The sequence below is a fragment of the Fusarium coffeatum genome (genome assembly GCF_003316985.1).
Source record: "Fusarium coffeatum strain FIESC_28 chromosome Unknown BRIP53273_contig_37, whole genome shotgun sequence".
Classification (NCBI taxonomy): Eukaryota; Fungi; Ascomycota; class Sordariomycetes; order Hypocreales; family Nectriaceae; genus Fusarium; species Fusarium coffeatum.
Genome location: NW_022157834.1, coordinates 78,244 through 105,637, shown reverse-complemented (window position 1 = coordinate 105,637; position 27,394 = coordinate 78,244). Strand labels below are relative to the sequence as shown.

Below are 27,394 nucleotides of genomic sequence, written 5' to 3'. Positions count from 1 at the left end.
AACACCATGCCATTCCTTGAGGTCAGAGGCAAGAAGCTGTTCTACGTTCGCGTAGATGGCAAGGAACAGCCCAAAGGTCCTAACCCCGTGTTGGTATTCATCCATGGGCTGGGCTCGTCCCATACATTCTATATACCTGTCATGCACCAGCTTTCAGAATCAGGATATACTTCAATTGCACTAGATGTATATGGTAAGAGCTTCCATGCTAGGTGCCTGTCGTCGGTTGCTAAACTATCCTAGGAAGTGCCCAGTCTCAACTGGTATCTGGAGTTGAGGCTCCTACCTTCGAAACTATCGTGGAGGATATTCTAGGCTTACTACAAGGCCTTGAAATCCCGTCAGATAACATTGTCGCTGTTGGACATTCGATGGGCGGCATCGTTGTGCCCATGTTGGCGTCCAAATGCCGTTTACAGGGAGCAGTCCTCCTCGGTCCTGTGCTACCCAGGGCCGCATTGGCTGATATCTTTAATGCTCGGATAGAGACAGTTAAGAAAGGTCAGTCTCTTCTCACTCTCAGATCGCGATTTTTGGCTGACGCGATGCTATAGATGGAATGGAACCAATGGCCCAAACTATTCCTTTCGCCGCCACAGGCTCCAAGGCAACTCTTTTGCAGAAGGCATTCATTAGGACACTCTTGCTATCACAGAAGCCTGAAGGATATAATGCTTTATGTGGAGCCATTGCGAAGGCAGAGGTACCTTCATACTCGACTATCAGCTCCCCGGTGCTCGTTTTGGCTGGAGAAGAGGACAAGACGAGTCCCGTGGCTGACGCGCAGAAGATCTTTGACGAGTAAGTCCTTATTCCTATCTCTACTCTATTGATTAGAAGAGGGAAGCTCACGTTCAATCTTAGCTGGGGCTGTGATGCGTCTGCAAAGACGATGCACGTTTTGCCTGGAGTAGGACATTGGCACTGCATAGAGGCTGCAGATGCGATCGCGGTCGGCATTGAGCAATTCGTTTCCAAATTATCTTAGATATCAACCAAACTTTGAACAGATTGCCAATAAATATTTAAAGACTACTGCTCAGTTCTCAGCTATTCACTTCGTGGTATTCTGACATACAGACAATAATCAAGGTATTCAGCTTGAGGTATTGAACCTGACTCGGTAAAATCAATAGCGCAATCTGCACTAAAATCCCCTCCAGCAACACCGTCGGCTACCGGACTTACCCTCCGGTACTAGGAATTTAGAGGGTCTAGACCAATTTACGTCAGCGGACATGACACCTAATTCCAGTACCCCATCCTCCCCATCGGTCACCTAATGAACCAATAAAGACCAGGCCATATCCGACAGTTGGCGGCCCGCGGCTTCATTCAACCCTCACACGACCAGACCAGATCAGATCAGATTCCCAATGCCTACCAGGAGGGTCCGAGACTCTGAAAGAAGACGTTGCGCCGAGGCTTGCGAAAGCTGCAAACGTCGCAAGCAAAGATGCGATGGTCGTCGTCCCTGTGCACGCTGCATCAAGCGTGGTCTTGGTCATGACTGTCGCGAGTCGTCGGGTTCGGTTCCTGGGGCACAACGCATTCTTGCTTCTTCGCTCCCGAGTCCCGATCCTGAAAGGCTGGGGAGTATCACGGAACAGCCTACCCCGGCGGGAAGTATAACTGTTGGTTCCAGATCGGGATTGACTTCGGTGGAGGATACTTTTGTTGATCATGGAGCATCCCAATTGCTCTCTGATACGCAACCTGAGCGTCTTCCCCGGATGTCGCGGCTTGTGCAGGATACCAGAGGAGAGTACATGTTCATTGGAGATTCTGCGACGCTGTCGTTCCTGCAAAACATAAGGAGGATTGTAAGGCGGAGCATAGGAGATTGTGCGCTTGTTGACGATCCATTGAGACATGGCATCGTCGAGTCATCACCTGAAACACGGCGAGGATGGATTTTGTCCAGTGCTCAAAACCCACCACCACAGCAGAGCGAACAGGATGTCAACTATCTGCTGAAGTGGTACATGCAATCAACAAATTGCGTGCTGCTATTATTCGACCAGAAGGAACTTGATCAAGGGATTCGCAAATGGATAGAAAATGGACAAGATATTGCCGACCCAGCCAGTTCTGTCTACTATCTTGTCTTTGCCATCGGCGCGCAGACAGGACCAGAAGATAAAGATGATCTGGCCGAGACCTTCTTCAACTATGCTCGGTACCTGACAGTCGACGCTTTGGTAGAAGAGCCAGGTATCATCACGATTCAAACCTTGGTTCTTATCGCGATGTATCTGTTAGGTGCATCACGTCGCAACGCAGCCTTCATGTACCTTGGAATGGGCGTGCGAGCCGCGTATGCAATTGGACTACACCGCCATGATATATCCTCTCTATTCTCTCAGACAGAGGGTCGCGCAAGGGAACAGCTCTGGAAAGGCATACGAATTCTCGACTTGTTTATGAGCGCATCTCTTGGTCGGCCTCCATCAACATCTGAGCTGCGCGATACGACAAGTTCGCAGAATTACTCTGCTTGTAACGACTTATCGATGATCTTTGAGTCTATCCTTACCGATGTATACGCCAAAAGAATGATATCCCCCGAGATATTGGATCGTATCAGTAAGCATATGCGAAGATGGACTTTGCAATGTAGTGAAGGGTTGGCTGTGGACGGTATCGAGTCGGAAGACTTGATTAGTGACACAGATGGAAGTCAACAACCTAATATCGGTATCATGCATCTGAAGCTGACTGGACATTGGACTGTCATGTTACTGTCACTCCCATTTCTGCACAAGGCGGTTTCCCAACATGTTGAAGAAACAGAGCAGTCCTCTAACAAGACTACCAAGCGCGCATCCTCATCAAATCAGGTCCTTGTGCATTCTTGTCTGGAATCAGCCGTGCGAACAGTCGACCTGCTGCAAACCCTCTTCAAAACAGGCACCATACCGAAGCGATTACCAATAGTAGGAAATTCAGCATTTGTGTCTGGGTTAGTGTTAGGAGCAGCCATATTCGGCGACTTCGACAACTCCTTCCCGCTTGAAAAGAGTCTCCATGCAGCAAGAGGTGTTCTTGAGCGTCTCGCCCGCTACGACGCTGTCTCAAAACGTCATCTAATGATCCTAGACCATCTCCAGGGAGCATGCGATATTTACATGGACAACCGGGCTAGACTTCGCATGGAACGCCAAGGTCATCTTGTCAACGGTCTTTTCGGCAGTATCCATACCATTGGAAAGTCGCCATTGAGAAATTCTCAACTGGGCGAGGTCAACTTCCGAATATCGTCAACCGAAGGGCTTCAAACGCAACCACAGACGCCTAAACCTGGGCAGGCGATGAACCAAGAGATGACAGATGAGCAACAGGGATTCACTATGGAAGGAGGGCAGGTGGACTTTGATGTTGAGGGGGCAACTGATGCTTTCCTGGGCATCTCTCCGAATATGCTCTGGTTCGACTCTTTTGATACGACGATGTCGCTATTTCCGATTGTCGATACACAAATAATGGGCGAAGATATTGCATGATTTACGACACTCAGGCGTGAAAAAAAAGGAATTCTATTCGGTCTTTTTTATTGCAGATAGCAAGGATGAAAAGCGCTTTACATCCATGGTATCTGGTAGAGCGACCCGCACTTTCGGACATCCGAAGGGCGCGATAGCCTCATCAGGCTTACAAATCTATATTTAATTATATCCCATTGGTTTACCGAATATTAAATCTGGATAATGTTGGATACGAAGGGCTAGTGAGTTATCTCGTGCCAAACATTACATGAATCCTTTATTTGTCACATAACGTTGTTCAATTGGGATCGGTGGAGATATTTAAATCCGCTCATCGCCAGCCCCTCCTGATCTTACATCATCTTCACTGCTCACTTTTTTCAACACTTGAAATCCTTACTACCAAGGTCATAACTAGGGATTAATTGGGCCGAAGGCACGCTTTGAAGAAATACCATCGTCCAAATAACATCGCGTCACTCAACATGCCATCACCCACCCGAGCAAAGCACTTGGTGCCAGGTGACAAGATCGCCTTCATCTCACCATCAGAGCGCATCAACAGCACCCTCCCGAAAGTCATAGACCGAGCGACGGAAGTCCTCACAAACAAAGGCTTCCAGGTTCAGACTTTCTTCAACGAAGATACAGGAATCCAATCCTGCATCGAGAACCGTCTCTCCGAGATCCGGGCAGCGTTCTCAGACCCCAGCATCTCAGGCATCATCACCACCATCGGCGGCACAACTTTTACAGAACTTCTACCTGCTCTTATCGCGGACAGAGATCTGCATGAGACGATTCGCGCCAATCCTAAAGTCGTGGTGGGATATTCGGACATCACGGGCTTGCATTGGTTCTTGTATGCCATGACAGGTCTGCGCACTTTCTACGGCCCGGGTGCTGTTCCCGAAATCGGTGAGCCCAACGATATAAACGACAAAGATACGCCCCTGGCGTTCTGCGTGGATAATCTGATGCACGCTGTCGCGTCTCCTGAACCATTGGGTCAAATCCCACGGTCGAGATACTATGCCCCAAGAGGAGCACCTTTCTTTACAGATGCGACATCGACAGAACCACCAAATGTTATCAGTACAAGCGAGTGGCAGTGGTTGAGACCTGGTAAAGCCCAGGGCCGATTGTTTGGAGGTTGTCTCACCGTCGTGGCACGTTTAAGTGGTATTCAAGCGATAGTCCCTGACTGGCGCGGCCGAATCGTCTTTCTCGAGACGGCTACAAACGAGGATGCTTCGGGCGGGAACCCACCTCATCGTGTTCAGGCGGCGTTTGCGGACTTGATAGCCCAAGGTGTCTTTGAGGACGCCGCAGGTCTGGTTGTGGGACGACCGTATGGATACGATTCAGATGAGGATAGGGAGACATATGCTGGTATCATCAAGGGTCTTTTCTGTGAGGGACGCCTTGCGTCCAAGAGCTTCCCCATCCTGTTCAACGTGGACATCGGACATACTGTTCCAATGGTTACATTGCCTTACGATGCGTTGGCGGAACTCGACTCTGAGGCTGGCACTTTTGCTGTCTTAGAAGCTGGGGTGGAGTGAAAGAAAGGACGCAAAAGATAAGATTTGTATCACCATAATATCAAGATATCAATCTATAATCCACCGTTAATATGTATCCGAGAAGCTATATACATTAGTCATACATGGTATCTTTGTTTAAACATCATAAAGTCATTAACGAAACTCTCTCGAAGGTGTCGCCAACTGTGCTTAGATGACACCACCAAGTAAGCTCCAACGGCAATCCAACTTAACCCTACGGCCGTAGACGATGCGGCTCGCAGACGTAACCCTAACATAACTCGTCCTTATCTCAGGCCCTCTGCCTTGTCCCGCGGAATTTTGAGTTTGCCAGGTCACGATGTGCTTCCAAGTATACTCTCGTCTGACTGTGCTGACTAGGAAGTGAACCGCATACGGATTCTACCCTCAGGAGTGCTTGGAAACACCATGCGCCATCGCGTGGCATTCTCAGAGGGGAAAACGCCTTTTCCAGCATATATAAGCGGCTCGACCGGGTAGGGTCCCCTTGAGAACGGCGGGGATAATGGGATGAGACAAAGCGACGGTCGCATTTGCGATTCTCGGTGGTTGTTGTAGCATCCGCATTCCAAGGTTGTTGCTAATTTTGTTGCCATGCCATAACGCCTCCCTTGACCTTCTCCATTGAAGAGGCCACGTCGTTGGTCAAAACCCAATCAAAAAGGTTTGACGTTTGTTTTGCGTTTGCTGATCAAATCTAACCTCGCTGCTCTGATCGAAGAAGAGCCACGCCAGTGACAATTGTGAGTGTGAAGAAGACGGAGGTAGCTACGATTAATATGGCCGCGTATCGATCCCACTCGTCGCCATCATACTTTCGAAGATCTTTCGTCCAGTCGGGCATATCGATAGTCCCTCCCTGTACGAGCCATGTCGAGACGAAGATCAAGAAGACGATGAGTGCGAATAGAGCTTGCCAAATGCCAAACAGGTTTCTCCCCACGGACGAAGTCCGGAAGCGTCGCATTATCTTGGAGTTAGACATGATGGCTAGGCAGTAAACAATAAAATGTAGTAAACAGATAGATGGGAATTATGGTTACGACGCATGGTAGATGGCAAAATGAGGCACCGAATAACGGTGCGAAGCAAAGAAAGCGGTCCTGCAAGGTATTTAATCGATAGAGGCACTAACTCTGTAGGGCTCGGGGAATATTAAAGTGCCGGTTGACTGCCATCCCTTGGCTGGGAGATCATTTGACGTGACGTGGTGGTCTGATATAAGCGCTAGATCTGCGGGGGTGCTGAGACGGAGGCTTGCTTGTCCTTGGAAATTCATGGTCGTCAGCCAACTGTGAACAAAGGCTGGGCTTGGGTAACATGGATCATGGCACTCAGCTGGACGACATCTCCAATCAGAGAAGCGCATTTCCCCGAAGGTCCCGAAACAATGACAAACGTTGCACACCTTATTTTCTCCAGATGCTCAAAGCTCCTCATAAACTGCAAAAAGAGGCAAGACGCGGAAGCACGGGCTTAAACGGCTTCCGCGGATTGACGAGTCCGTTGATCTGTCATAGATCTGATCGGCCAAGACGTTTTGTCCAAGATGCTCTGCTAGCGCGATTCTGACTTTGTCGCAAGTGCATTCACGACAAGGAATAGAAAATTGATTGCAATTATATTCTATCACCAAATTGAACCACCGGGCATGCCGTGTAATGGGCTGGTTCATTGGATAGATGGCGTAAGAATAAAGACAAGAATTGCTTTTGGGCCAAGGCCTTGTTCGTGTTCCATGAAAGAAAAAGCACCAATTGAACATATCTCTTCTTGGCTGTTGGTGGTGTGACGTCGAAGACAAGGCAGTGTTGGCCATACTTTTGTCAGTTCAACTGAGCACAGCCCAGCACAATAGGGTACATATTGTCAAAATGAATCAGAACAATTACATAAGCTCAAGCGAAAGCAGCTTGGCGCAGTGGAAGCGCGGTATGTTTATCTCAAAATTCGAGATCTCATCAGGCACTAACCCCTCTCAGCCGGGCTCATAACCCGGAGGTCACTGGATCGAAACCAGTAGCTGCTATTGAAGCATTACTCTTTTTTTGCATTTTTTTCACGTATAGTAACCCTTCTTTTCTATTTCCGCTTTTTTTCATACCCTCAATCAGTGTTGTTCGATCTTCTGGGCTTTCGTGTTGAAGCCCTTCTATCTTGTGCAGGGAAGTGTTCACCGCAGCACAAATAAATTCTTACTTACTCTAAAGGACAGCGAAATCAGGTCACTGCCTATCACAACCTCAGCACTTGCAATCCCCCAAAAAGAGAATATCGTTGCAGATAATGATCTATGCTTGATTCCCTTCTCCAACACGTGGACTTAGCACAAAAACTGCTCAAATAGCGACGCGACTTCGATGTTGCGCGGCTGATCGTGACGAAACGTTTCCTTACCCTAAACCAGATCATCGAATCTCGATTTACTCGATGACGATCGTTTCACAGTGGAGCCGCTCCGAAGCTTATCCTCATGATAAACCCGGTGCCAAGCGTCCAGTGACAGAAGACAAGCCTGACAAGCACTGTCTAACTTCGCTTCGTTCAAGCTAACTGCTAATTCTCCACCACTTCAACTGCAAACGGCGTCAATTGGCGTAAGTAATTCTATATAAAGTTCAGCTCGCAAAGACACTGTCTGTAAATGGATATGCAATAATCAAGCAAGTAAATTATCAGCCATCTATCCATCTTCCGACAATTGAGTCGTTGTCTCCTCGGCCCAAAGAACAATCTGAGCCGGACCCGAGCTGGTCACAATGATCGCATTTGTACGTCAAGACGTGTCACCACTCCTTTTAGACCTCGGTTCCTGACAAAAAGCAAAATTTGAGGCGCTAAGGCACTGTCTCATGGGGCACACAAACGGGTATCCCAATATCTGAAGCCAGGAGTTCGTAAGTTCGGATGATAATTGCCGTGTAGAAAGGAGATGGATGTTACAACCTTTCACTTTATTAATGCAAGAGATAGAGACTGATGAGATCCGTGACGCTTTCATAGGCAAGCGTGAAAGTGCTGAGCAACCTAAGAATGCTTCAAGGTAAGCTTAAACACTGCATTCATCTCTAGCTACGCGTCCTGATCGTTCCAAGGCCTTGGTATCATGTCCTCTTCGTATCCACTGTGCCCCAGTTCAAACTTCAGCTTTGTGAGGCTGGCGAGGGTTACATACAGATCACCAAATCCTTCTCCATTCCCCAGGCTTGTTTCTCAGCTGGACCCAAATAAACCAAGGCGCGCCCCCTGCTTCTGGGTCGAAACAAAAGATCTCGGTCAATTCTCCATCGAAGTATTATCCAATTGACACCTGTGCTTTCTAATCCTGGGCAGTTGATCAGCCGTTGCATAGCTATATCGGGAGATAGCCCCATCGCTTGCTTGAAGTTGACGGATGAATTACCGAAAATGTTTTAGTAAAATCGATAGTTTGCCCTTTCTTCCAGCCAATAGTAAGTAACACGACTGATCGAAGACATTGATCTGGATTATATTGTATGGAGTACGATTCCCAACAACTTGAAACGGTTTGTGTCACTACGTCAGATGCCATCATGACAATTGTGTGGTAGGGTTGAGATAATGGAGAATAATGGGTACCGTAATCATACTGAGATGCCTATATAATGACCGCCAAAAGTCTGTTCTAGCAGTTAGATCAGCATTGAGAAGAGTACGGGTTCTAGAATAAGCTTTCCCATCTCATTGCCACCATGCGTTTCTCCCTCTTCGCCGCAGCGCTTTGCGCACCCTCAGCCTTATCATTCCCCTGGCTAGCACCCGAGGGAATGGATGCTCTTATGAACCACCCCGAGGCGCGTGCCGAGATCGACCGTCGGCTGAGAGAACACCAAGCTGGTCAAGGTCAACAAGAAAAACGACATGAGACCCGACAACTCAAGACTGGACTGGTCGGTGGCGTTGTGTCTCTACTTGGTGGCACTGTCGAGGCGGTGCTAGACAATGTTGTTGGACTTATTCCCACCAACAAGGCTGTCAAGGGTTTGCAGAAGTTCCCCGAGAAGTCTCATCCTTTCAAAGCCCCTGGAAAGACTGATCAGAGAGGTCCTTGCCCTGGCCTCAACACGTTGGCTAACCATGGGTGTAAGTAACAAGCATATAACCTTGGGGAACAGCTCTAACAAACGGCAGATATTCCGCGAAACGGCATCGCCACAATTGGTCAAATCCAAGCTGGAACGGCGAAGGTCTTTAACATGGGCGCTGATCTGTCTGCTCTTCTCGCCGTCGGCGGTGATGTTGATGGTGGCGATATTCTTTCTCAGAAGATGAGCATCGGTGGACCTGATGATCGTGTTGGTCTTCTCAACGGCGCTTTGAACAAGATCTTTGGCAAGCCATCTGGCATTGCTGGCCATGGTAAGTGTCTGTTCCATACACAAAAGCAACAACCACTAACAGTAACCCAGGCAAGTTCAACGAAGGTGACGCATCTGCCACCCGAGAGGACTTCTATCTCAACGGCGACAACATCTCGTTCCAGCCAAAGCTCTTCAAGCAGCTTCATCAGCAGGCTCTTGCCAAGGGTGACGGTACCTACAACGTCGATGCGGTCAAAGAACACTTCAAGAACAGATACAGAGACTCCAAGGCCGCCAACAAGCAGTTCTACTTCAATGCCCCGAGTGCCTTTGTGGTGATGGGCGCATATTACTTTGTGCCCGGCTTCTTCTCCAATGGTACTATTGGTGCTGGAGGCATCGCCAACGAAGCTTCCATCACTTCATTTTATGGCGCTAAACCTGCCTCGACTAAGAAGGATGCGTGGAAGAACAAAGATCTTGACTATACTCACGTTCCCGAACGTATCCCTGAGCAAGGCTGGTATCGTCGTGCTACACCCATGACCATCGTCGAGGCCGTTGGAGGGATTCTTGACGTCTACCTCTATGCTCTGCCAGCGTTGGGAGGATCTGGTGCCGATGGAAGCTGGGTAGTTGGCCCACTTGATCTCCCCAAGGATCCCCAGGGTTTGAGCTGTTTCATATACAACGCCATCTATGCCAACTTCCCTGCTGAGCTGTTCAACTCTGTCAAGCTTCTCCAATCCGTCCTCAATGGACTTTCTGAGACATTGGTGCCTGGATATAAGGCTTTGGGTTGTAAGGTGGATTTCCCTGATGCAAAGGGCTCTTCTGCAAGCAAGAAGTTTGCTGCTTATGAGAAGAAGTATGTTGGTCCTGCTAAGACCAAGGCTGTGGGTAGTGGTTGGTACGAGAAATAACGTGCCTATTGCATGATTAATTTTGCTATAATATCAATGTATAATAGACCAACCCGTCATTTGATCGTCACTCGAGACAGCATCGTGACTCTGAACATTCGCCTGCCAATCAGAAATCACGGAGCGACGTCCCATCCTCGGTTCTCGTCCGCCAGCAAATAGGAGCAGACTCCGTTGACAATGATTGGGGTTTCGACCGCTGACATAAGGATGCATATGACGTATCTGGCATTTCTCTCCTCCCTTCAAGTCACAATAAACAAAATCTCCCCTAACAATAACCAATACTGCCATTGTGAGATGGACTCAAAATACAAACCTATTCTCCCCCATCCGGGGCAACCACCAAGCAATACATCCAGTATCAATGTCTATGCACAAGAGACCGATAGCAAGAAAAGACGACGGTCCGTGCAACATATCGCCTGCAATCGCTGCCGCACCAAAAAGATTAGTGTTAGTGCACCCTTCACAACGTGCTTGCCTGCCCTTGTCTAATCGTTAGCGCAGTGCAATGGCGTCAAGCCGAACTGCAAACACTGCGAAAGAGCTGAGGTTCAATGTGAATACAGACATTTCCGGAGCTCTAATTATCCAGAAGAAGAAGAGATTTTCAATCGTCTTAGAGATAGTGAAAAGAATCAGCAGGTTCAGTCCGAAGTTCTTAATCTCCTCCGGTCTTTACCTCTGGATAAAGCAACACAGATGCTCCAGCAACTTCGAAGTGATTCAGATTTACCTACTGTTATTTCCTTAATACAGCAAAGCAGTAGTCTCATAGCGCGGCCTTCAGATCTCCGTGTGGCTCGGGCTGTAGCTCCGCCGACAGGGTCTGCTACAGAGTTTGAGCTTACTGCACAGTTCAGCGCAGCATATCCAAGATTACCGCCACCAGACTTAAAGGCATTGAGAGGGTTGCTCTGGAAGGACAGCGGTAGTAATGCTGCTCCCGCTCTTAGCAGAGTCCCAGGTCTTCTACCCTCCACATCACAAGATTCAAGCCAAACTGCTACTCCCTCAGCATCTAATGAGTCTTGCGAGAGCCGTCTCCAGAGCCTCCAGATTAGTTATTGGACTAAGATACCCGTGTCAGATGAAATGGCCGCATCTCTGATCTCCTTCTATATTGAAACCGACCACAATATTTTGGGACTCTTCGACGCTGATCTATTTCTTCAGGACATTGTTGAGTGTCGTCAAAGGTTCTGCTCGTCCTTTCTTGTCAGCGCGATATTATGTTTCGCATGTGTGAGTATTCCATTAAACCGCTGTTTTACAACATGTATGCTAAAGGCAGTAGCAAAGTTACACAGCCATCAAACCTCAAACGAACGAAATACGTCTCGCCGCTTTCAGTGAAGCCGAAATGCTCTGGCAAGGAGAGCGATCTGGGAAGATGTCGCTCACTTCTCTGGCGGCCATTGGCATCTTTAGCGCCGCCTGTCTTAATGAGGGAAAGGATGTGCTTGGTCAAGAACTGGCTGCTTCACTACGCCGAGAAGCTGATGGTCTGGGCCTTTGCGGTGATTCTGCAGATGATCTTAGCTCGAACAAGCTTTGCCTAGACTCATCAGAATGGGTGAGGGCAACCTCACAAATTGCCTGGGGGATATACGGCATGCTAACGTATGTGATCTTAAGCGTATGCCGGAGCTGTCCTGATTGTTTTGCTCGACTCTAGGATACATGTTATTTTCTATCGGCTCAAGCCGATACGATTCCCTCCAAGATTCCCTCTTCCGGGAGAGCGTGGGACCCATCCGTCACCACTGCCGCGAATAAGGACTACATTTTCTAATCTTTGTCGGCTTTGGACAATCGCTCAAGAGGTCCTGGGCGTATACACATACTCCAACAGCACACCAATCTCAGAGCGTGTACCATTGGCCTTTGTTGAAGCCAAGTACCAGAAGCTCCTGGTCTGGTCTAGTACTCTTCAAAACGACATGGAGCGTACCGAAGGCTGTAAATCTGATGTCATGATATTACAGTGAGTTACCGATTCCTTGGTCTGCCAGCCGCCTCTGACCTCAAGATAGTATCATGTTCCATGTTGTAGCAACCATCATACTACGTCCTTTCATCACGGTCCCCCGATCGGTGCGATTTGTTTCCCTAACTTCGGTGGACAGTCATCCCAAAGCAGTGTATACCGCGTCGGTAAACCAACTAAAAGACCTGGTATTCAACTACCGCGCAAGATATACCGAAGCTGACTTTACATCATTTTTCAACACCGGCCTTTTCACACTTAGCTTGGCTTTGCTCGAGGACATCAAAGATCCTTCCTGGCAGCATTACTTCTATCTCTGTTTGAGGTGCTGGCAGGATCTTTATATCTGTTACCCAATCTTTCGCGATGTAGCCAAAGCATTCTTGTCTATGGCTATGGAAAAGAGTGCCATTTCAGCACATGAAGCGCAGAGACTCCTGCAGGGTATTGAGAAGAGCGGGGAGCATCACATAGCGGCTGCAGAAGCTTTTACAAGTTTCCTCTTTGATCCTGGATCTAATAGGGCTAGTGAGGCACAGGTGCATTCCATGGCGGATAAATTTGAAGAGATGGTCGTGTTTGACGAGCTGATCAACACAGACTCTGCCTTGGCCTTCTAGGATACATAACCTAAAATGACCGAGATTGAGTATTGAAGAGGCTCAAGAATTATACTATAAGTGCTTGGAACACTATGTGATTGCTGTGGTAATGACTCTGGCTTGAGCCTACTTCGAAAATTAAATGAAGACAAACCAGTTTCGATGTAGTAACGGTTCGGCTTCAGTGGCTATCGTGTGAGTTAGAACCAATTTGCCACCTTTTAAATCCTTCGTCGCAGCAAAAGCACTGTTTCTGGTTAGGCAAAAGTATGCTTATTGGCCTTTCAATGCTGACAGACGTCACTCTGCAAGCCGTCTTAACTCCGGAACCTGTCAGCATTCAGTCTTCAAGCACTGACCCTGATTCATAAGCTGCAAATAATACGACAAACGTCATCCTGCACATCCCTGTTTGTCAAACGATCCGACGGAAGCTCCGTATACTCCGGCAGTCCGTGAAAGGGATTTGCTTGCTAATGGGGGATTTTCGCAACTAGACTCTCACGATTCTTTCGTAGTGACATTCTCTATACGAGTATACGAAATGCCGACCGATAGTTCATCCAAGATTGTTGGTGTGAGACGAAGAGCGTGTGTCAATTGCACGTCAGTCAAGTCGAAATGCCTTCCCCTCTCAGCTGACGAGTGTCAGCGTTGCAATCGCCTTGGCAAGCGGTGCACGTATCTAAATGTTGTTGAGAAGCGAAAGAGCCCTTCAAGTGCTTCGTATGTCCTATACCAGTCTGAAGTGGATAGCCCAAGAGACTAACCTGGTTACTAGTCGTACGAGGGTGTTGGAACAGCGGCTGAACAGAGTCTTGTCCATGCTCACTGAGAGAGCCAGAGGGACTCCATTGAGCGGGTTCATTACACAACTTTCCTCTGCCGACATTGGCATAGATCTGCTTGGGACGGACCAGATACCTGGGTTCTCGCTGCCTCGCAGCTTCGCTCCACGTCAGGCGTTAGATGTGATTGACCATGGGTTACTGACTCTGGACGAGGCCACGAGTCTTCTGGACAACTATCGAACCAAAGCTGTTCCTCACTTTCCCTTCGTCCCGATCTCAGCTGATACTACAGTCGAATCTTTGAGAACCTCTAAGCCCTTTCTGTTCATGTGCATCATGGCAACCATGAAAGTTGACAACTGCACAATTCAGCGACAGATCGGCGAGGAAGTCAAGATGCAAGCCCATCAGAGAGTACTGATGGAATCTGAGAGCAGTCTGGAACTACTCCAAGGAGTCCTGGTTTATATCGCTTGGTATCAATATTTCTTCAGCTACGAGAAGCAACAGATTGTCCAACTTGCACAGCTATGTGTATCACTAGTCCACAACCTGGGTCTTGACCAGAACCCGAACAACACTAGACGCAAAGTGGACCTTGGCCCCGACGAGACAGCGCCTGGTCGAAAGGCAGCTCGGTCTACGGATCAGCTGCGGGCTCTTCTTGGAACCTACTGTACTGCCAGTTGGTAAGTTACCTCGACCAGATACAGGAGTGGGTGCTAATTGTCAGGGTTTCTACCAAGTTCCGAACACGCTGTGCTATACCTTATACTGGGTATATCAAGCAAAGCTGGGAGCTTCTTGTTGCGCGAGAAGAGTACCCGAGTGACATTCTTATTGCCCATCTCGTTCGTATCAACGAGCTAAGCCGTCGAATCTGTGATACCTTTGGGTACGATGATTTAGAAAATACAGGAATCAAGGGCGAGTTTGTTAGTTCGATGGCTTTGCAGACACTAAGTAATGAGTCAACGTTACTCAAATCGTCTGTGCCACCAGCTATCCAGAATGAATGTTAGTCAGAACCTTAGTCTTCCTTTGACCAGAATAATTACTAACAAGGGCATAGTCGCGATCAAAGTCGAACTGTACTTGCTTGATACATTGATAGGTGAGGTTTCATTGCATGATGACTTCTGGGACCACTCAGGAATGGCCAACTCGTTAGCAACGAGCAATCCTTCTTTGTCTACAAGCACCCGACTCTCAATTCTGTTCAACTTACTGCGAAGCTGTAAGGCATTGAACGATGCCGTGATTGACTGCCCGGACGAAGATCTCTGGTACATCACTTTCTACACTACCGCAAAAGTCTGCAGGACGCTTTCATGTCTATCAAATGCTGGCAAGATTTGGCCTGAAATATTCAGAGACGTAGGGCTTGCTCTAAACAGCATGAACTTCTCGTACCCAGGCACTTCTCTCTACGACGCTAGTACTATAGAAAGAGCAGCCGATTTACAAGGTGAAGCGGAGCGCCTGCGAGCCAAGTTCAAGAATCTCTCACCACTGGTGCAGAATACTGGCGATGAGGCCGACATCATGTTTGGCTTTTCTGATATGATATGGGCGGCATTTATTGCTTATGACCAGGCACGAGGGCTTGACCAAGGCCCTCTCAATTTCGCCTTTGATGCGGCGTGTTCGACGCCTGAGATTGGTAGTTCTGGAGGATACTTGTCAAGTACCGGCTCTGGCAATGCGACGGATGCGGTGTTGGATTTGGAAGGAATTGACGATTCGACTTGGGAAGAGTTGCTTGCTGGAATTACTACTGCAACTGAGCGTGAGCCGGTGTTACTTTGACTACACAATGATTATCTTTATAGTTCTTGTTTGCAATTTTGAAAGAGGAAAGATTGGCCAGATTAGAATTAAGTCCGGGTTTATAGTTCATATTAAAGAGCAGTCCGTGGGATTCCGCCCGACGTCATACCTATGTACTTGAATGATACCTTGCATATAGAAAATACATACGTTTAAGATGATTGGTCATCTGGCTGTTGTATTTGGTGGTCGGAAATTCCGTCCGTGGCGAGGCCAGCCAAACTGGGTCGTCTCTGCCAAGAAATCTGCCTTGAGAAAGAAGATATAAGGAGGCCCTCAAGAACTATTGTTTGTGTGCAATCCTATCTTCTCGAACTCTTTCATCAAACGGTTAAAATTTCTATAAGCTTGTTTCAGTGACCTCAAGACGATCATACACCGTCATGCCTCCCCCAAAAGGAACCCCCAACCCTCTCGAAGGCCCAGGTCAGCAGTACTTCTATCATCATTATCTCGCACAACAGCTAACTCTTCAAAGGCGACTACGATGTTACCTCCGAGGTTCATTCCGACACCTATCCCGCCATTGACCCAACGAACTTCAACCTCAAAGACAAGACCATTCTCGTCACAGGAGCATCCCGAGGCTTTGGACGAGCCATGTGTGTCTCTTTCGCCAAGGCTGGAGCTTCGCGCTTCGTAGTAGCTTCGCGATCCGACATGTCAACCACCGCTGAAGCCATCAAAGCTGCAGCAAAGGAAGTAGGACGCCCAGAGCCCGAGGTCCTAACCATAAAAACCGATGTCGGAGTTCCAGAAAGCGTTGATGCTTTGGCGAATGAGATTGATAAGAAGTTCGGGTCTTTGGACGTTGTGATCAACAATGCAGCATTCATGAAATTGGCTTCTATCGCCGAGTCAGATCCTGCCGATTGGTTGACAACTCTAACAGCGAACGTCTTTGATCCTTACCTTGTTGCGCGGGCTCTTGCACCTCTGCTTCTCAAATCTGAGACAAAGACCATCATTAACATTGCTAGCGTTGGTGCTCATCTTATTTCACCCACTATTAGCGCATATCAAATCTCGAAGCTGGCGATTGTGAGATTGACCGAGTTCATCGCGGTCGAGTATGGAGACCAGGGCATTGTGTCTTACTGTGTTCATCCTGGCAATGCTCCGTCAGAAATGTCTGGTGGCATTGAGGGTATTCCAGAGCCGCTGAGACCAGGTTAGTTCTCCGCTGCTCGACTTTCCTATTACCATTGACTAACAGATACTTTAGCATTCGTCGATACTCCTGAACTCACTGGAAACTCCCTGGTATACTTGGCATCCGAAAGACGACCATGGTTGGCTGGAAGATACATAAACTTGACTTGGGATATGCCAGAGTTGATGTCGAAGGAGCAGGAGATTGTTAAGGACGACAAACTGAAAGTTCGTCTCGCGTTTTAGTCATCAATATTATAGAGTTACTAGAATTTCAAACTTGAGTCCTTTACTATGTAAGTATAACATTGCTCACGTGAACACATATCTCGCAGTGACCATATTCTGTCGAGGCAACGACAATCGTAGGCGAAAGGTGAAGTAGCTGGAGTCGTCTCGAATCGACGAGCAGCAAAACTAGTAGGTTGACAATGCTCACAAACATGGCGATCATGGAAATATTGGATAGTGGTAAAGTACATATTAAGTATAGTCTATCTGAGTGACGTGACAATGAGTGGCGCGCCTATTCTATGGGATATCATAATACATCAAGATTGGTCGTTAAGTACATCGGTTTTTTTTTTTTTCCCCTACTCTTGCTTTCCTTCCTCAACAGCTTGAGGCTTCGATTGATCCAAACATCTCTTCTTGACACTGAAGAAAGCAGTGACATGTCCAACAACCCACCAAGCAAACAAAATAGGTAGACCAATGTGCAGAGAGTTGCCGCATCCAGACCAAACTTGGATGAGAACGATCCATAGAGAGTGAGCAGGGAAGATGTATCCAATACGGTAAAAGCCAGCGGTAAGCTCAAAGGGATAGACAACAGAAGCGACGTTGACCATGAACCAGGTAAGAAGGAAGAAAGGTGTAAGAGGCATTGGCACAAAACTGCCAATGACAGTCTCCAGAACCTGGAAGTTGACATCCATGAACAGCCAGAAAGTCAACCAGGTTAAGGCCCACTGACTACCGCTGACGCCCCAATCCTCGCGGAAAGCCCAGATGTAGCCGGTGACGACGACGGCGAAAAGCATGGAGAAGATCTTGCCGTTGATGAAGCGCATAGCCCAGACATCGCGAACGCGCATCTTTTTGTGAAGGCCGAACTTGTCGTAGATGCCATTCATGGCGAGGACGTAGAAGAATTGTCCGAGAATAGCCATGACGATGTTGATGGTATTGTACAGGGTTCGGGAGCCTTGGTTGGTAGGGCGGATGACATCGGGTGTGCTGGTGATGGGGTTGAGGTAGGCCTCGACAGCGGCTGGGTCGCTGGTGTTGAGACTGCGAAGAGCAGAGCGGCCTTCTTGGGTCTGGTAGTAACCGCCACGAGCAGCGCCGAGAATGGCCTGGAAGTTGGGGATTAGATAACCAGACGCGACAGTGGGATATCTAGCAGCATTGTAGACGTAGGTGATGCTGTCGGCAGGCTTGTAGTCCTCAGCAGCAGAGCCACCTTCATAAGCAGCAGCCAGACGGTCGGATGCGCCCTTGTTGATGTACAGAGCACCCCAGTAATCAGCCTTGCAGACACTCTTCTTGACATCAGAAGTCTCGGGGTATTCATCGGCGGAGTGGAACTCGAGAGATGGGAAAGACTTGTCCTCCAACATCTTGTAAGCGTTGGCGACGGACTCGCCAACAGCACCACCATCGTAATCGACGACAAGGATCTTAAGGGCAGAGACTCGATCGTTGGTTCGGAAGGATGAACCGAAGAGGTATGAAAGGTCGGCAAGGAAGATGACGAGAATGGCTACCATGACTCCAGTGAGGATCTTGATAACCAGTCCTCTCTTGGCTTTCATCTCTGGTGAGTTGATGCCTTGTCGCTCATTGTCATCCACAGTGGGCTCATCGTGTAACGTGGGGGCAGGGGACGAAGACTGGTTTTCTATATCGTTGGCGGCCATTGTGATCGCTGGAGATGAAAAAGATGATGTGCAAAAAACGCTAAATGGGAATAAGCTTGTATGGCACTGCAGGGACCAGCGAAGTATTTATTTTAATGGGGAGTAGAGAACCACAAAAGATAAACTGTTAGTCAGTTTGATAGAATTAATTATGCCGAGATTGCAGGCAGTATAAATAAAAAAGATCCATCATGGTGCGATTCCAATCCAAGCCTGGACAATTTCTGCATGTGTCGGTCATGTTTGCATGTCCGAAGAGCGAGCTAAAAAAGTCAACAGCGATCAAACAGCCCACAGTGACCCAGTGTAGTGCACTCTTCCAGTAAGCTTACAGGGGTTCAGGGTCTCGAGCTAAGGCCGTTCGCGACGCGACGGCGGAAACTACAAGCTTAAACACCGAAAGATGGCGCTAAAATCCGGATAGATAAAGAAATCGTGAATCCTCTGATGGGGCACGGAAGATTAAGGAGGGCGGTCTTTTGCAAACCTCCGCTGACTAACTACTACTCATCCAATAGAATTCTGTAGACCGAAGAAAAGACCGTCGATAAGATAAGCCCTGCAAAAGACCGATCGGTGTCCGCACAACATTTTCACCGAGATGATCCTTTTGTTATCTGCGCTTACGGATACATGATTACCTCAGATCATTGACGTCAATGAAGCACATCTTTGTTCTGTTTCACCATCCATCAATTGAGCCGAACCCGACAATCGCAAACAATTCTCTCTCACTGGCTTAGCAATCGCAGCCTGGTTCGTAATTGACTTGGTTTTCACTGCAGTGGTGACCTCATTTTGCTTAGTCCACAATCTGTCTTGCACGACTCACAACGGTGAGGACGCATGTTCATTGTAATTGTGTAACGTTTGGGCAGGCAACTCGAGCCTGATCTCAGTGCACGACGTCATGAGTGATCAAACTGTCCCGATGTTGTCCTGTTTGTCTTTATTAATGCAGTCTAATCATTGATCATGCCCTCGTGTGTCAATTCTCGGAAGACAAGCTGCGCTCAGCGACATGAATACAAAATCTCGTGGCATCATAGTCCTCCAGATTCCTAGTGTATTGGGTGACTGGGTTTGACGCTTAAAGAAAAACAAGCGTAATAGCAGACATTGAATGCCCTTTGTAGGAAGAGCGGCAAACCGTTGTTGTTAACATTCTTGGCAGTTCCTATACCCTATACAAATGATACCATTGTTACTTGCATACATCCCAATCGTCCAACTACAATCTCCAGATTGATCATGAACTTGCCATGTAATATTCTACGTTCTTGTTTGCACAGCAAAAAGCCGACAATAGGTGATAAGTTTTGTGTCTTCAGTAATGTTTATTATGAAGATATGTATAGCTCAAGATCAGGGTGCCCAAGAATGTTGCTGCGTGGACATCATTGCGAAATTCTCTAGGTCACTGCCAAGCTACCCGGAAGTCGCTGCGAACAATTTAAAAGGAAGCGAAAAACAGCCTTCTCGTGTTCAGACGCTTGGATCTGGTGTTCCGAGTATCACCAGACCCTAAGTTATTAATCCACTACGTTCATCCCCCCACTACTTATTTGTGAAACACTTCAACCTGTGGCTCAGTTCTTCGCCTTAGCTAGGGATTGTGAGCAGTGAAAGATGTGAAAATTGACATACCTATTCCGCGAGAGTTCGGAGGTTCAATCTGTGTAAATAGATTGCTGTAAGACAAGTGAATGTGACAACCCCAGATGGAGAGTTGATGAGAAATGGCATGAACAAACACTGCAAAATCTGACAAGAATCTAGATTTACTTAAATTATAAGTTTGTAACTGCCGTACCTTGCATACGCAATATCCAGTGTAAAACACGATTTCTCTTTGGAGCAGCTATGGAAATTGTTATCACCCATAACACGTGCTCATGCTGCTTGCTAGGCGACAAGACGAGCCTTTGCGATGAGGGTGGTCCCAGCTTCGAATTTTGACATGTCAGTAGACGTGGGAAATGAAAGGGTAACGCCGTCTCTCTCGGGATGAAGAAATACGACGACTCATGACTGAGGCTGACGACGAGTAAGGAGGCCAAGTTATTGGTTACACAAGGCGGAGAACAGCAACACAGGCACAGTATACTGTTTAAGAAATGGCTGTATCACAGTGGTATATCGCACAAGAGTGGTTGGAAAGAGGCAGAAAAGCCCAAATCGTTCAAGTGCCCGGAAATGGTTGTACGGCCAAGAGCAGGCTTGACGAGCCTCAGAGTTCGGGGTCGATCAACGCCATATCCGGTAGTGCTGGAAATGGTCCGCGGAACAACGTGGGCTATGAGCTAACAAGACGGATTTAGCAACGGACGAAGCGCCAGAAGAGAAAACTTGGGGAAAAGAGGAAGGCGCTTCGTGCGCGTTGGTGATACCAGGGAAGCTGAACCGGCTAAGGCGTGGGTGGCGTTGCATTGTTCTGTTGGACGGTAAATCACAAACGCTTCTAATTGGAAGATTCTGAAACAGGCTCTGCAATTTGCAAATAGTTGGTGATTCCATAAAGCTTCCAGATGCATATGATCTGCAGAGAACAATATCAAACGACCAACAACGGAAGCTAGGTTCGTCCCCGCGAGTGGATCGTGCATATTTTGCTCTTCGCATATCTTACCAGGGTGTCTTTCCTATTGTTCGGTGTCTTACTCTCGACCAACACACAGCCAATTCCGGGGCAAGAGCAAGGCTGCAACTTCCAATAGGCTGCAGTGTCAGTGATTCACTTTCACTCCTCCTTCCTCAATTCTCTGAACAGCAGCCAAGGCACAGGAAGAGGTATTTAGGGCACTCTTCTTCCCTCTCAACCGCACTCTTTACTTCTCGTCCTTCACACCTCTCATCATTCTTTACCCATTACCTCTACTAGTCGTATCTCAACATGCGCTTCAGCATTGCCATTGCGGCCTTGATCCCCTTGGCCTTTGCCAAGACATCCTACAAAAACTGGAAGGCGTACTCCATCGACACTGCCGGCTCTACCCATGATGATGTGGTGAAGGCCCTGAAGGGAATCAATCACATCCCGATCGGCGAGCATCACGATGCTATTGAAGTCGCGGTGGACCCGAAAAGCCTTGGCAAGTTTGAAGGTCTTGACTTGAACGTCAAGCTTTTCATCAACGACATGGACGAAGAGTTTGCCAAGGAGGGAGCATTTGAGGAACTCGGCGGTAAGTAATCCTCATTTGTTGACACTTACCAAAGCTAATGTTCTGTAGCTGCACGCACTCATGGTAGCAAGAAGGTTGCCTATCCCGACCAGTCTTACTTCAAGTCCTACCATAGTTTTGAACAGCACACCCAGTTCCTCAACGATCTGCAGAAGTCGTTCTCCAAGAACTCTGAGGTTTTCACCACCGGCAAGAGTGTTGAGGGCCGAGAGATTAAGGGCATTCACCTCTGGGGCAAGCGCGGCAAGGCCAAGAACCCAGCCATCATCTGGCATGGAAATGTCCACGCTCGCGAGTGGATTAGCAGCATGGTAAGTGATACTTGTTCATTAGCGAGGAATTGATTGGTACTAATCTCCGTCATAGACTGTCGAGTACCTGGCCTGGAAGCTAGTCCAAGGTTACGGCAACAAGGAAAAGCTCGTTCGATCAATCATTGACACTCATGACTTTTATATCATCCCAATTGTCAACCCTGACGGTGAGTTTCACACACTTCAATCCAGAAGTTATAACGCATTTACTAATACTTGTCAACTAGGCTTCGTCTACAGCATCAAGTCCGATAGACTTTGGCGCAAGAATCGCTCCAAGGATGACAAGAAATGCATCGGCACCGATATGAACCGCAACTGGCCCTACAAGTGGGATATTCCTGGCGGTTCTTCCACAAATCCTTGCGATGAGACCTACCGAGGTCGCAAGCCTGGCGACACTCCCGAAATTAAGGCTCTCACAAGCCACGCCCTGTCTGTCAAGAAGAAGACAGGAATTCGTTCCTACATCGACTGGCACTCATACAGTCAACTCATTCTCCTGCCCTACGGCTACACCTGCGACCTCAACGCGACAAACACCAACTACCAGATGAAGCTGGCAGGAGAAGTCGCCGCTGCAATTGAAGACAACTCGGGAAGCGACTTTCTTTATGGTCCAACTTGCCAGACCATTTATCAGACTTCGGGTGGAAGCAGCGATTGGGTTTTCGATGTTGCTGGGGCTGAAATCGCCTGGGGTATTGAGCTTCGGCCTGGTCGGTTGACAGGTGACGGCTTCGTGCTCCCGCCCAAGCAGATCATCAAGTCGGGTGAGGAGATTTGGGCTGGTATGTCGGCTTTGTTCAAGGACCTTGTGAAGAAGGACAAACCCAAGTATGGACACTAAAGGGTGCTAAGAAGGGAACTGGGAAGGACTTTTTTTAGTGAAAGACCCCAGAATGATTTCTGCTAGGGTCGTGCATTGACGCTGACCAGTGCACAAGGGTCAAGGTTTGGGGTCTCCCAGCGCGAGACTCAATAGATAAATAACAATAAAAGCACTCTGCTTACATCGGAAGTCCATCGTTCCTACGACGAAATGGAGTATATCATCCTTAGTTTGTGCTTTGTCATCAAGCAAATCGGTGAGATGGCCGAGTTGGTTATGGCGCCAGGTTAAGGTTAACCTTAACACCAATTTCCTGGTGGAGCAATCCTCCTGGGTTCGAGTCCCAGTCTCATCAAGCATTTCCTTTTTGCATTTTTGGCCAATTCATACGGTCAACTCAATTGCCAGGTAGCACCGAGATCCTGAGGCTCTTTGCATTTTACCATCATCCACATTATCTACCTGGGGTCCTTTTGTTGTTCTTGTTGTTTTTGTTGAGACGTCGCTGGGATGTGGATTGATCCTGGTCAACAGGTCTGCAAAAATCCCTTCCGCCCAAAGGCTTTACTTGAGTTGCTACACGAACAACTATGCATGAAGGCTTCCAGTAGGTAAGACGAAGGGTAGTACAGGAGGTTGGTGTCTCATTGTTGGAGTCTTGTGCCAAGCCATCCAGCCACCTAAAGTCTCAGCTCCCGGGCAGTCAATCTGACAACCTGCCTGCTGAGAGAGGCCGCCTGAGGTTCAGCCCCTGCAAGGTCTGCTAGCGGGCATACCGTAGCTGAAGAAGAAGTGTGCCCACTAATATTAGGTGAGCATGCAGCTACGAAAATTGCTGATGTCGCAACATTAAGCCAGCATGCTTCAGACCCAGCGACTTCCTTTGCTATCGCACCCTGAATCATTGTGTTACCATTCAATTGAATCTAAGTAGCGGTGCTCAATTGTGGGGAATAAAAGTCAATGTCTCATTCAAGGCCAAGACAAGCGGAAGCAGGACATGATGGTCCTCCCGGTCGGCATCTCGGGGACTCTCACAGCTGAAGAACAGCCTTGTCAGATTGACATTCAGTACGAACACTTACAGCCCTGGCAACGGGCTTGGCCATGCATCTCTCAGGGCCTCATTTGCCGACATTCGTGCATTAGTTTGCGCTACCCTGGCAGCAATGAGTGAAACATTGTGCTCGCTTCGGACGACCCGTCTTTGACCGCCCGAGTGATGGCGGAGATCACTGCAGATCTCAGCAGACACGACAGACAAACAGTCGGAGTAAGATCTTGAGTCGTACATGGTCTATCTATTATATAAAGCAGTGACTCGTCCACTTAAGTTCATAAACAACAACTGAACTTCACGACTCTCTACCTACACCTGCTGCCAAGATGCTTCCTTCATTCCTCCTCTCATCCTTGCTGTGCTTTTCCACCGTCTCAGCTCTGCCCAACCCAATTGTGGCAGAACGAGCATCCTGCGACTGCACTGGCACACGCGACGGCGGCTCCAACTCTAAGGAGTACATCTGCCGTGATGCTCGACTCGGCCCAACCAGGCTTCCAAAGAAATTGCCTTTGAGCACTTTCGTTGAGAGCTACAACCGCTTTGGTGGCCTGACGCCAGCTCAGTTCCTATTGACATGGACCGATGAGAAGGGATCCTACAGATACCCACCTCAGAATGTATGTCAGTAATCTTCTATCTATGAGCTATACTAACTTTACTCAGGGTTTCCAGCTTGATGCTGAAGGTAATGCCATCAACGGAAGCATGGTACTTCCCGTCGGAACGCTTGTAGACCGATTTGGAAGCGAATACGGTCAGTTTCTGGTTACTGTTGCTCAAGCCAGACGATCTAACTAACTCTATTCCAGGATCCTTTATCTCTGCAGCTGCTGCTCCCTACTCACAGCGCGCTCTTCCACCGTCAAACCTGGCCACAAACCCTGATACTCCCGACTTCCCCTACAACTACCACGTGTATCGTGTCATCAAGCCGCTACCTGTTGTGGGAGGACCTATTGCGCCTTGGTTCGGTCAGCCTGGGCTCGGGGCACAGTTCTTTACCGGAGAGTTGGGCAACGTCAAGTTTCTGATTCAGCAGAGCTACTTGCAAGCAGAGGACCCGCAGGCTCTTGTCTATAAGTCTGATGGTTGCGCATGATACCAGTATTTGCCTGCATAATGTTTCATAATCCGTTTATGAAAGGAATATCATTTGATTTATCTCACTTTATTTCTTCTTGGTTATTAATTGACGACTGCAAAAAGAACGCCTCTTCCAATGGATACCATCCCCAGCTCCAGTGGGTTCGAATTGATGGGTAGGCGGGAAAAGATTGCCATAGGGTGCCAGAATCAAGAAGACTGTATGCTAGCCTTAACCCGCATAAGATGATCAAATTACTTCGCTCGTTGTCTTTTCAACGGCCGAATCTTCAGACACCCTAACAAGAGGTTGTGTTAAGTAACAAATTTAAGATTGCCTATTCTCGAACCAGAGGGGCAAAATAAAATTCTCTAGATCTCGCCATCTCCATAATGCAACCTCCGAGCAACAAATAACAGTGAAGGATCTTTATCTCCGCAGCATCAATCATCCCCGGCCACTAACCCCATGGAGCGACACAGTCCACTATATGGGGCGATAATGCTAATTTTGAGACACTAGCGACTTTTAAACAGCGATCTACCTATCATTACAGGCACACAAACGGTTACACGGCATCTGTATTGCAACATGGAGGAATAAAATCCCTCGTCTTTGGAGAAAGTTCAGCCTCCGACTCTGACATCTCAATTCCTCTTCCCTACAAACAACTTTGAGAAAATGGCCTCACATTCGGACCCAGCGACGACGGAGCCCAAGGACCTACATGATGAACCCGTCAAGAAGGATGTGAGTGCAGGTATTGTGGTGCCTGCACTGGCAGAAGGCGAAATGCCTGAAACTTCGAAATGGGAGATCTGGAGTTGGTATGCTTATTACATCGGTGCCAATGGCCTCGCCTTATTCAACTTTGGTCCAACTGCCTTTCAGAACCTGCTCTCTCAGGCAGCACCGGAAGATACCGGTCTTTTAGCTTTCGCAGGTCGTGAACGAGACGTCAACAGCATTGTTCTACTCGCCAACGGCATATCTTTTGCTCTACAGGCCGTCTTGTTTCTCATCATTGGAGCTTACGCAGATTTCGGTACTGGGCGACGATGGATTTTACTGGTTTGGTCAATCGTGGCGTACGGAATTGGCTTTGGCTGGCTGGGCGTCCATGACCCGAGCAAATGGCAGAGAGCGACAGGCTTGTACATCGTCGGTCTGATCGCATACCAGATGACTCTCACGTACTGGACTGCAGCATTCCCTTCTCTTGCTCGAAACACACCGCAGCTGAAAGACGCTGCTCTTCAGTTTGAGGCAGGCGAGATCACGCAGCAGGAGATGGACCGAAGGGATGAGATGGAGAGAAGCCGACTCAGCAACGTCGCGTTCTATATCCAGTCCGTTGGAGAAGTCGTCATTCTGGCTATGATCGTGGGTGTCATGTTCGGCGTCAAGGTTGACAAGAGTCCCGAGAATAACAACTGGGGACTTTCCGTGCTGGTCGCTTTTGCCACGGCTTGTTGGCTGGTTCTCTCGATCCCTTGGTTCATCCTCGAAAAGAAGCGCCCAGGAATGAAGGTCCCGGATCACTTGAACATTGTTACAGTCGGTTTCTGGCAGCTTTGGGAGGCCCTGACACAGATTTGGCATTTGAAGCAGAGTCTGATCTACCTTGTCGGCTATTTCCTCCTAGGCGATTCCCTTAACACCACTGTGACAGTCATCGCCACGCTGCAAAACCAGGTTGTCAGCTACGAGACCCTCACTCTAACCTACCTTCTCATTGTTGGTATCGTCGCTCAAGCTGTCGGCATTGGTGCTTTCTGGCTCATCCAGAAAAAGTTCAACCTCAGCGTCAAAGCCATGTTCAATGCCGTCATGGTTTTCATCATCCTTCTGGACGGCTGGGGCATGATTGGTAACTGGACCGATAAGTTCGGTTTCAAGAATGTCTGGGAGATCTGGCTGTACCAAGCCTTCTACGGCCTCTTCGTCTGTCCATGGTACAGTTACTCCCAGATCATGATCAGTTCTGTCACTCCCAGAGGTCACGAATTCCTTTTCTTCTCTCTCTTTAACATCATTGGCAAATCGTCAAGTTTCATTGGACCTTTTATCAGCAGTGCTATTATCGATGCTACTCCCGGAGGCAAAAACAACAGCGCTCCTTTCTACTTCTTGTTTGCTCTGAGCTTGGTCAGCGCTATCGGTATATGGTCTTTCCTTGATTTGGAAAAGAGTGCAAGGGAACAGGAGGCTTTTATTATTGAGGAAAAGATCCGAATGGGCGAAGAATCGGATCGCAGCAATATCTTATAGGCGTTATTATTGACTCATTGTTGTTGATGCATCCTCACGTATGATAATAGCTTGAAG

The 27,394-nt window shown here is 48.1% G+C and overlaps 9 protein-coding genes across 9 annotated transcripts; 7 read left to right on the top strand and 2 right to left on the bottom strand.

The window, feature by feature from the left end:
• Nucleotides 1-6: 6 nt before the first annotated feature.
• FIESC28_01455 (uncharacterized protein) lies at nt 7-3,503 on the top strand (the record flags this gene model as incomplete). The annotated part of the gene is made up of 5 exons (XM_031155606.1): nt 7-193; nt 244-501; nt 555-801; nt 865-910; nt 1,302-3,503. The coding sequence occupies 5 exons, from the start codon at nt 7-9 to the stop codon at nt 3,501-3,503; spliced, it is 2,940 nt and encodes a 979-aa protein (XP_031020364.1).
• A 467-nt stretch (nt 3,504-3,970) lies between these two features.
• FIESC28_01454 (uncharacterized protein) lies at nt 3,971-5,050 on the top strand (the record flags this gene model as incomplete). The annotated part of the gene is made up of 1 exon (XM_031155605.1): nt 3,971-5,050. One exon carries the CDS (start codon nt 3,971-3,973, stop codon nt 5,048-5,050), a length of 1,080 nt encoding a protein of 359 aa, XP_031020363.1.
• A 700-nt stretch (nt 5,051-5,750) lies between these two features.
• FIESC28_01453 (uncharacterized protein) lies at nt 5,751-6,038 on the bottom strand (the record flags this gene model as incomplete). The annotated part of the gene is made up of 1 exon (XM_031155604.1): nt 5,751-6,038. One exon carries the CDS (start codon nt 6,036-6,038, stop codon nt 5,751-5,753), a length of 288 nt encoding a protein of 95 aa, XP_031020362.1.
• Nucleotides 6,039-8,766: 2,728 nt separating this feature from the next.
• Nucleotides 8,767-12,911, top strand: FIESC28_01452 (uncharacterized protein; the record flags this gene model as incomplete). The annotated part of the gene is made up of 7 exons (XM_031155603.1): nt 8,767-9,157; nt 9,206-9,433; nt 9,484-10,281; nt 10,897-11,546; nt 11,599-11,924; nt 12,157-12,288; nt 12,431-12,911. 7 exons carry the CDS (start codon nt 8,767-8,769, stop codon nt 12,909-12,911), a joined length of 3,006 nt encoding a protein of 1,001 aa, XP_031020361.1.
• A 526-nt stretch (nt 12,912-13,437) lies between these two features.
• FIESC28_01451 (uncharacterized protein) lies at nt 13,438-16,912 on the top strand (the record flags this gene model as incomplete). Its single annotated transcript, XM_031155602.1, has 7 exons — nt 13,438-13,619; nt 13,675-14,373; nt 14,418-14,701; nt 14,757-15,473; nt 15,872-15,940; nt 15,993-16,685; nt 16,740-16,912. The coding sequence occupies 7 exons, from the start codon at nt 13,438-13,440 to the stop codon at nt 16,910-16,912; spliced, it is 2,817 nt and encodes a 938-aa protein (XP_031020360.1).
• A 347-nt stretch (nt 16,913-17,259) lies between these two features.
• FIESC28_01450 (uncharacterized protein) lies at nt 17,260-18,588 on the bottom strand (the record flags this gene model as incomplete). The annotated part of the gene is made up of 1 exon (XM_031155601.1): nt 17,260-18,588. The coding sequence occupies one exon, from the start codon at nt 18,586-18,588 to the stop codon at nt 17,260-17,262; it is 1,329 nt and encodes a 442-aa protein (XP_031020359.1).
• A 2,893-nt stretch (nt 18,589-21,481) lies between these two features.
• FIESC28_01449 (uncharacterized protein) lies at nt 21,482-22,937 on the top strand (the record flags this gene model as incomplete). Its single annotated transcript, XM_031155600.1, has 4 exons — nt 21,482-21,773; nt 21,822-22,084; nt 22,140-22,254; nt 22,315-22,937. The coding sequence occupies 4 exons, from the start codon at nt 21,482-21,484 to the stop codon at nt 22,935-22,937; spliced, it is 1,293 nt and encodes a 430-aa protein (XP_031020358.1).
• Nucleotides 22,938-24,305: 1,368 nt separating this feature from the next.
• On the top strand, nt 24,306-25,081 carry FIESC28_01448 (uncharacterized protein; the record flags this gene model as incomplete). The annotated part of the gene is made up of 3 exons (XM_031155599.1): nt 24,306-24,599; nt 24,646-24,736; nt 24,792-25,081. 3 exons carry the CDS (start codon nt 24,306-24,308, stop codon nt 25,079-25,081), a joined length of 675 nt encoding a protein of 224 aa, XP_031020357.1.
• Nucleotides 25,082-25,747: 666 nt separating this feature from the next.
• On the top strand, nt 25,748-27,337 carry FIESC28_01447 (uncharacterized protein; the record flags this gene model as incomplete). Its single annotated transcript, XM_031155598.1, has 1 exon — nt 25,748-27,337. The coding sequence occupies one exon, from the start codon at nt 25,748-25,750 to the stop codon at nt 27,335-27,337; it is 1,590 nt and encodes a 529-aa protein (XP_031020356.1).
• Nucleotides 27,338-27,394: the final 57 nt, after the last annotated feature.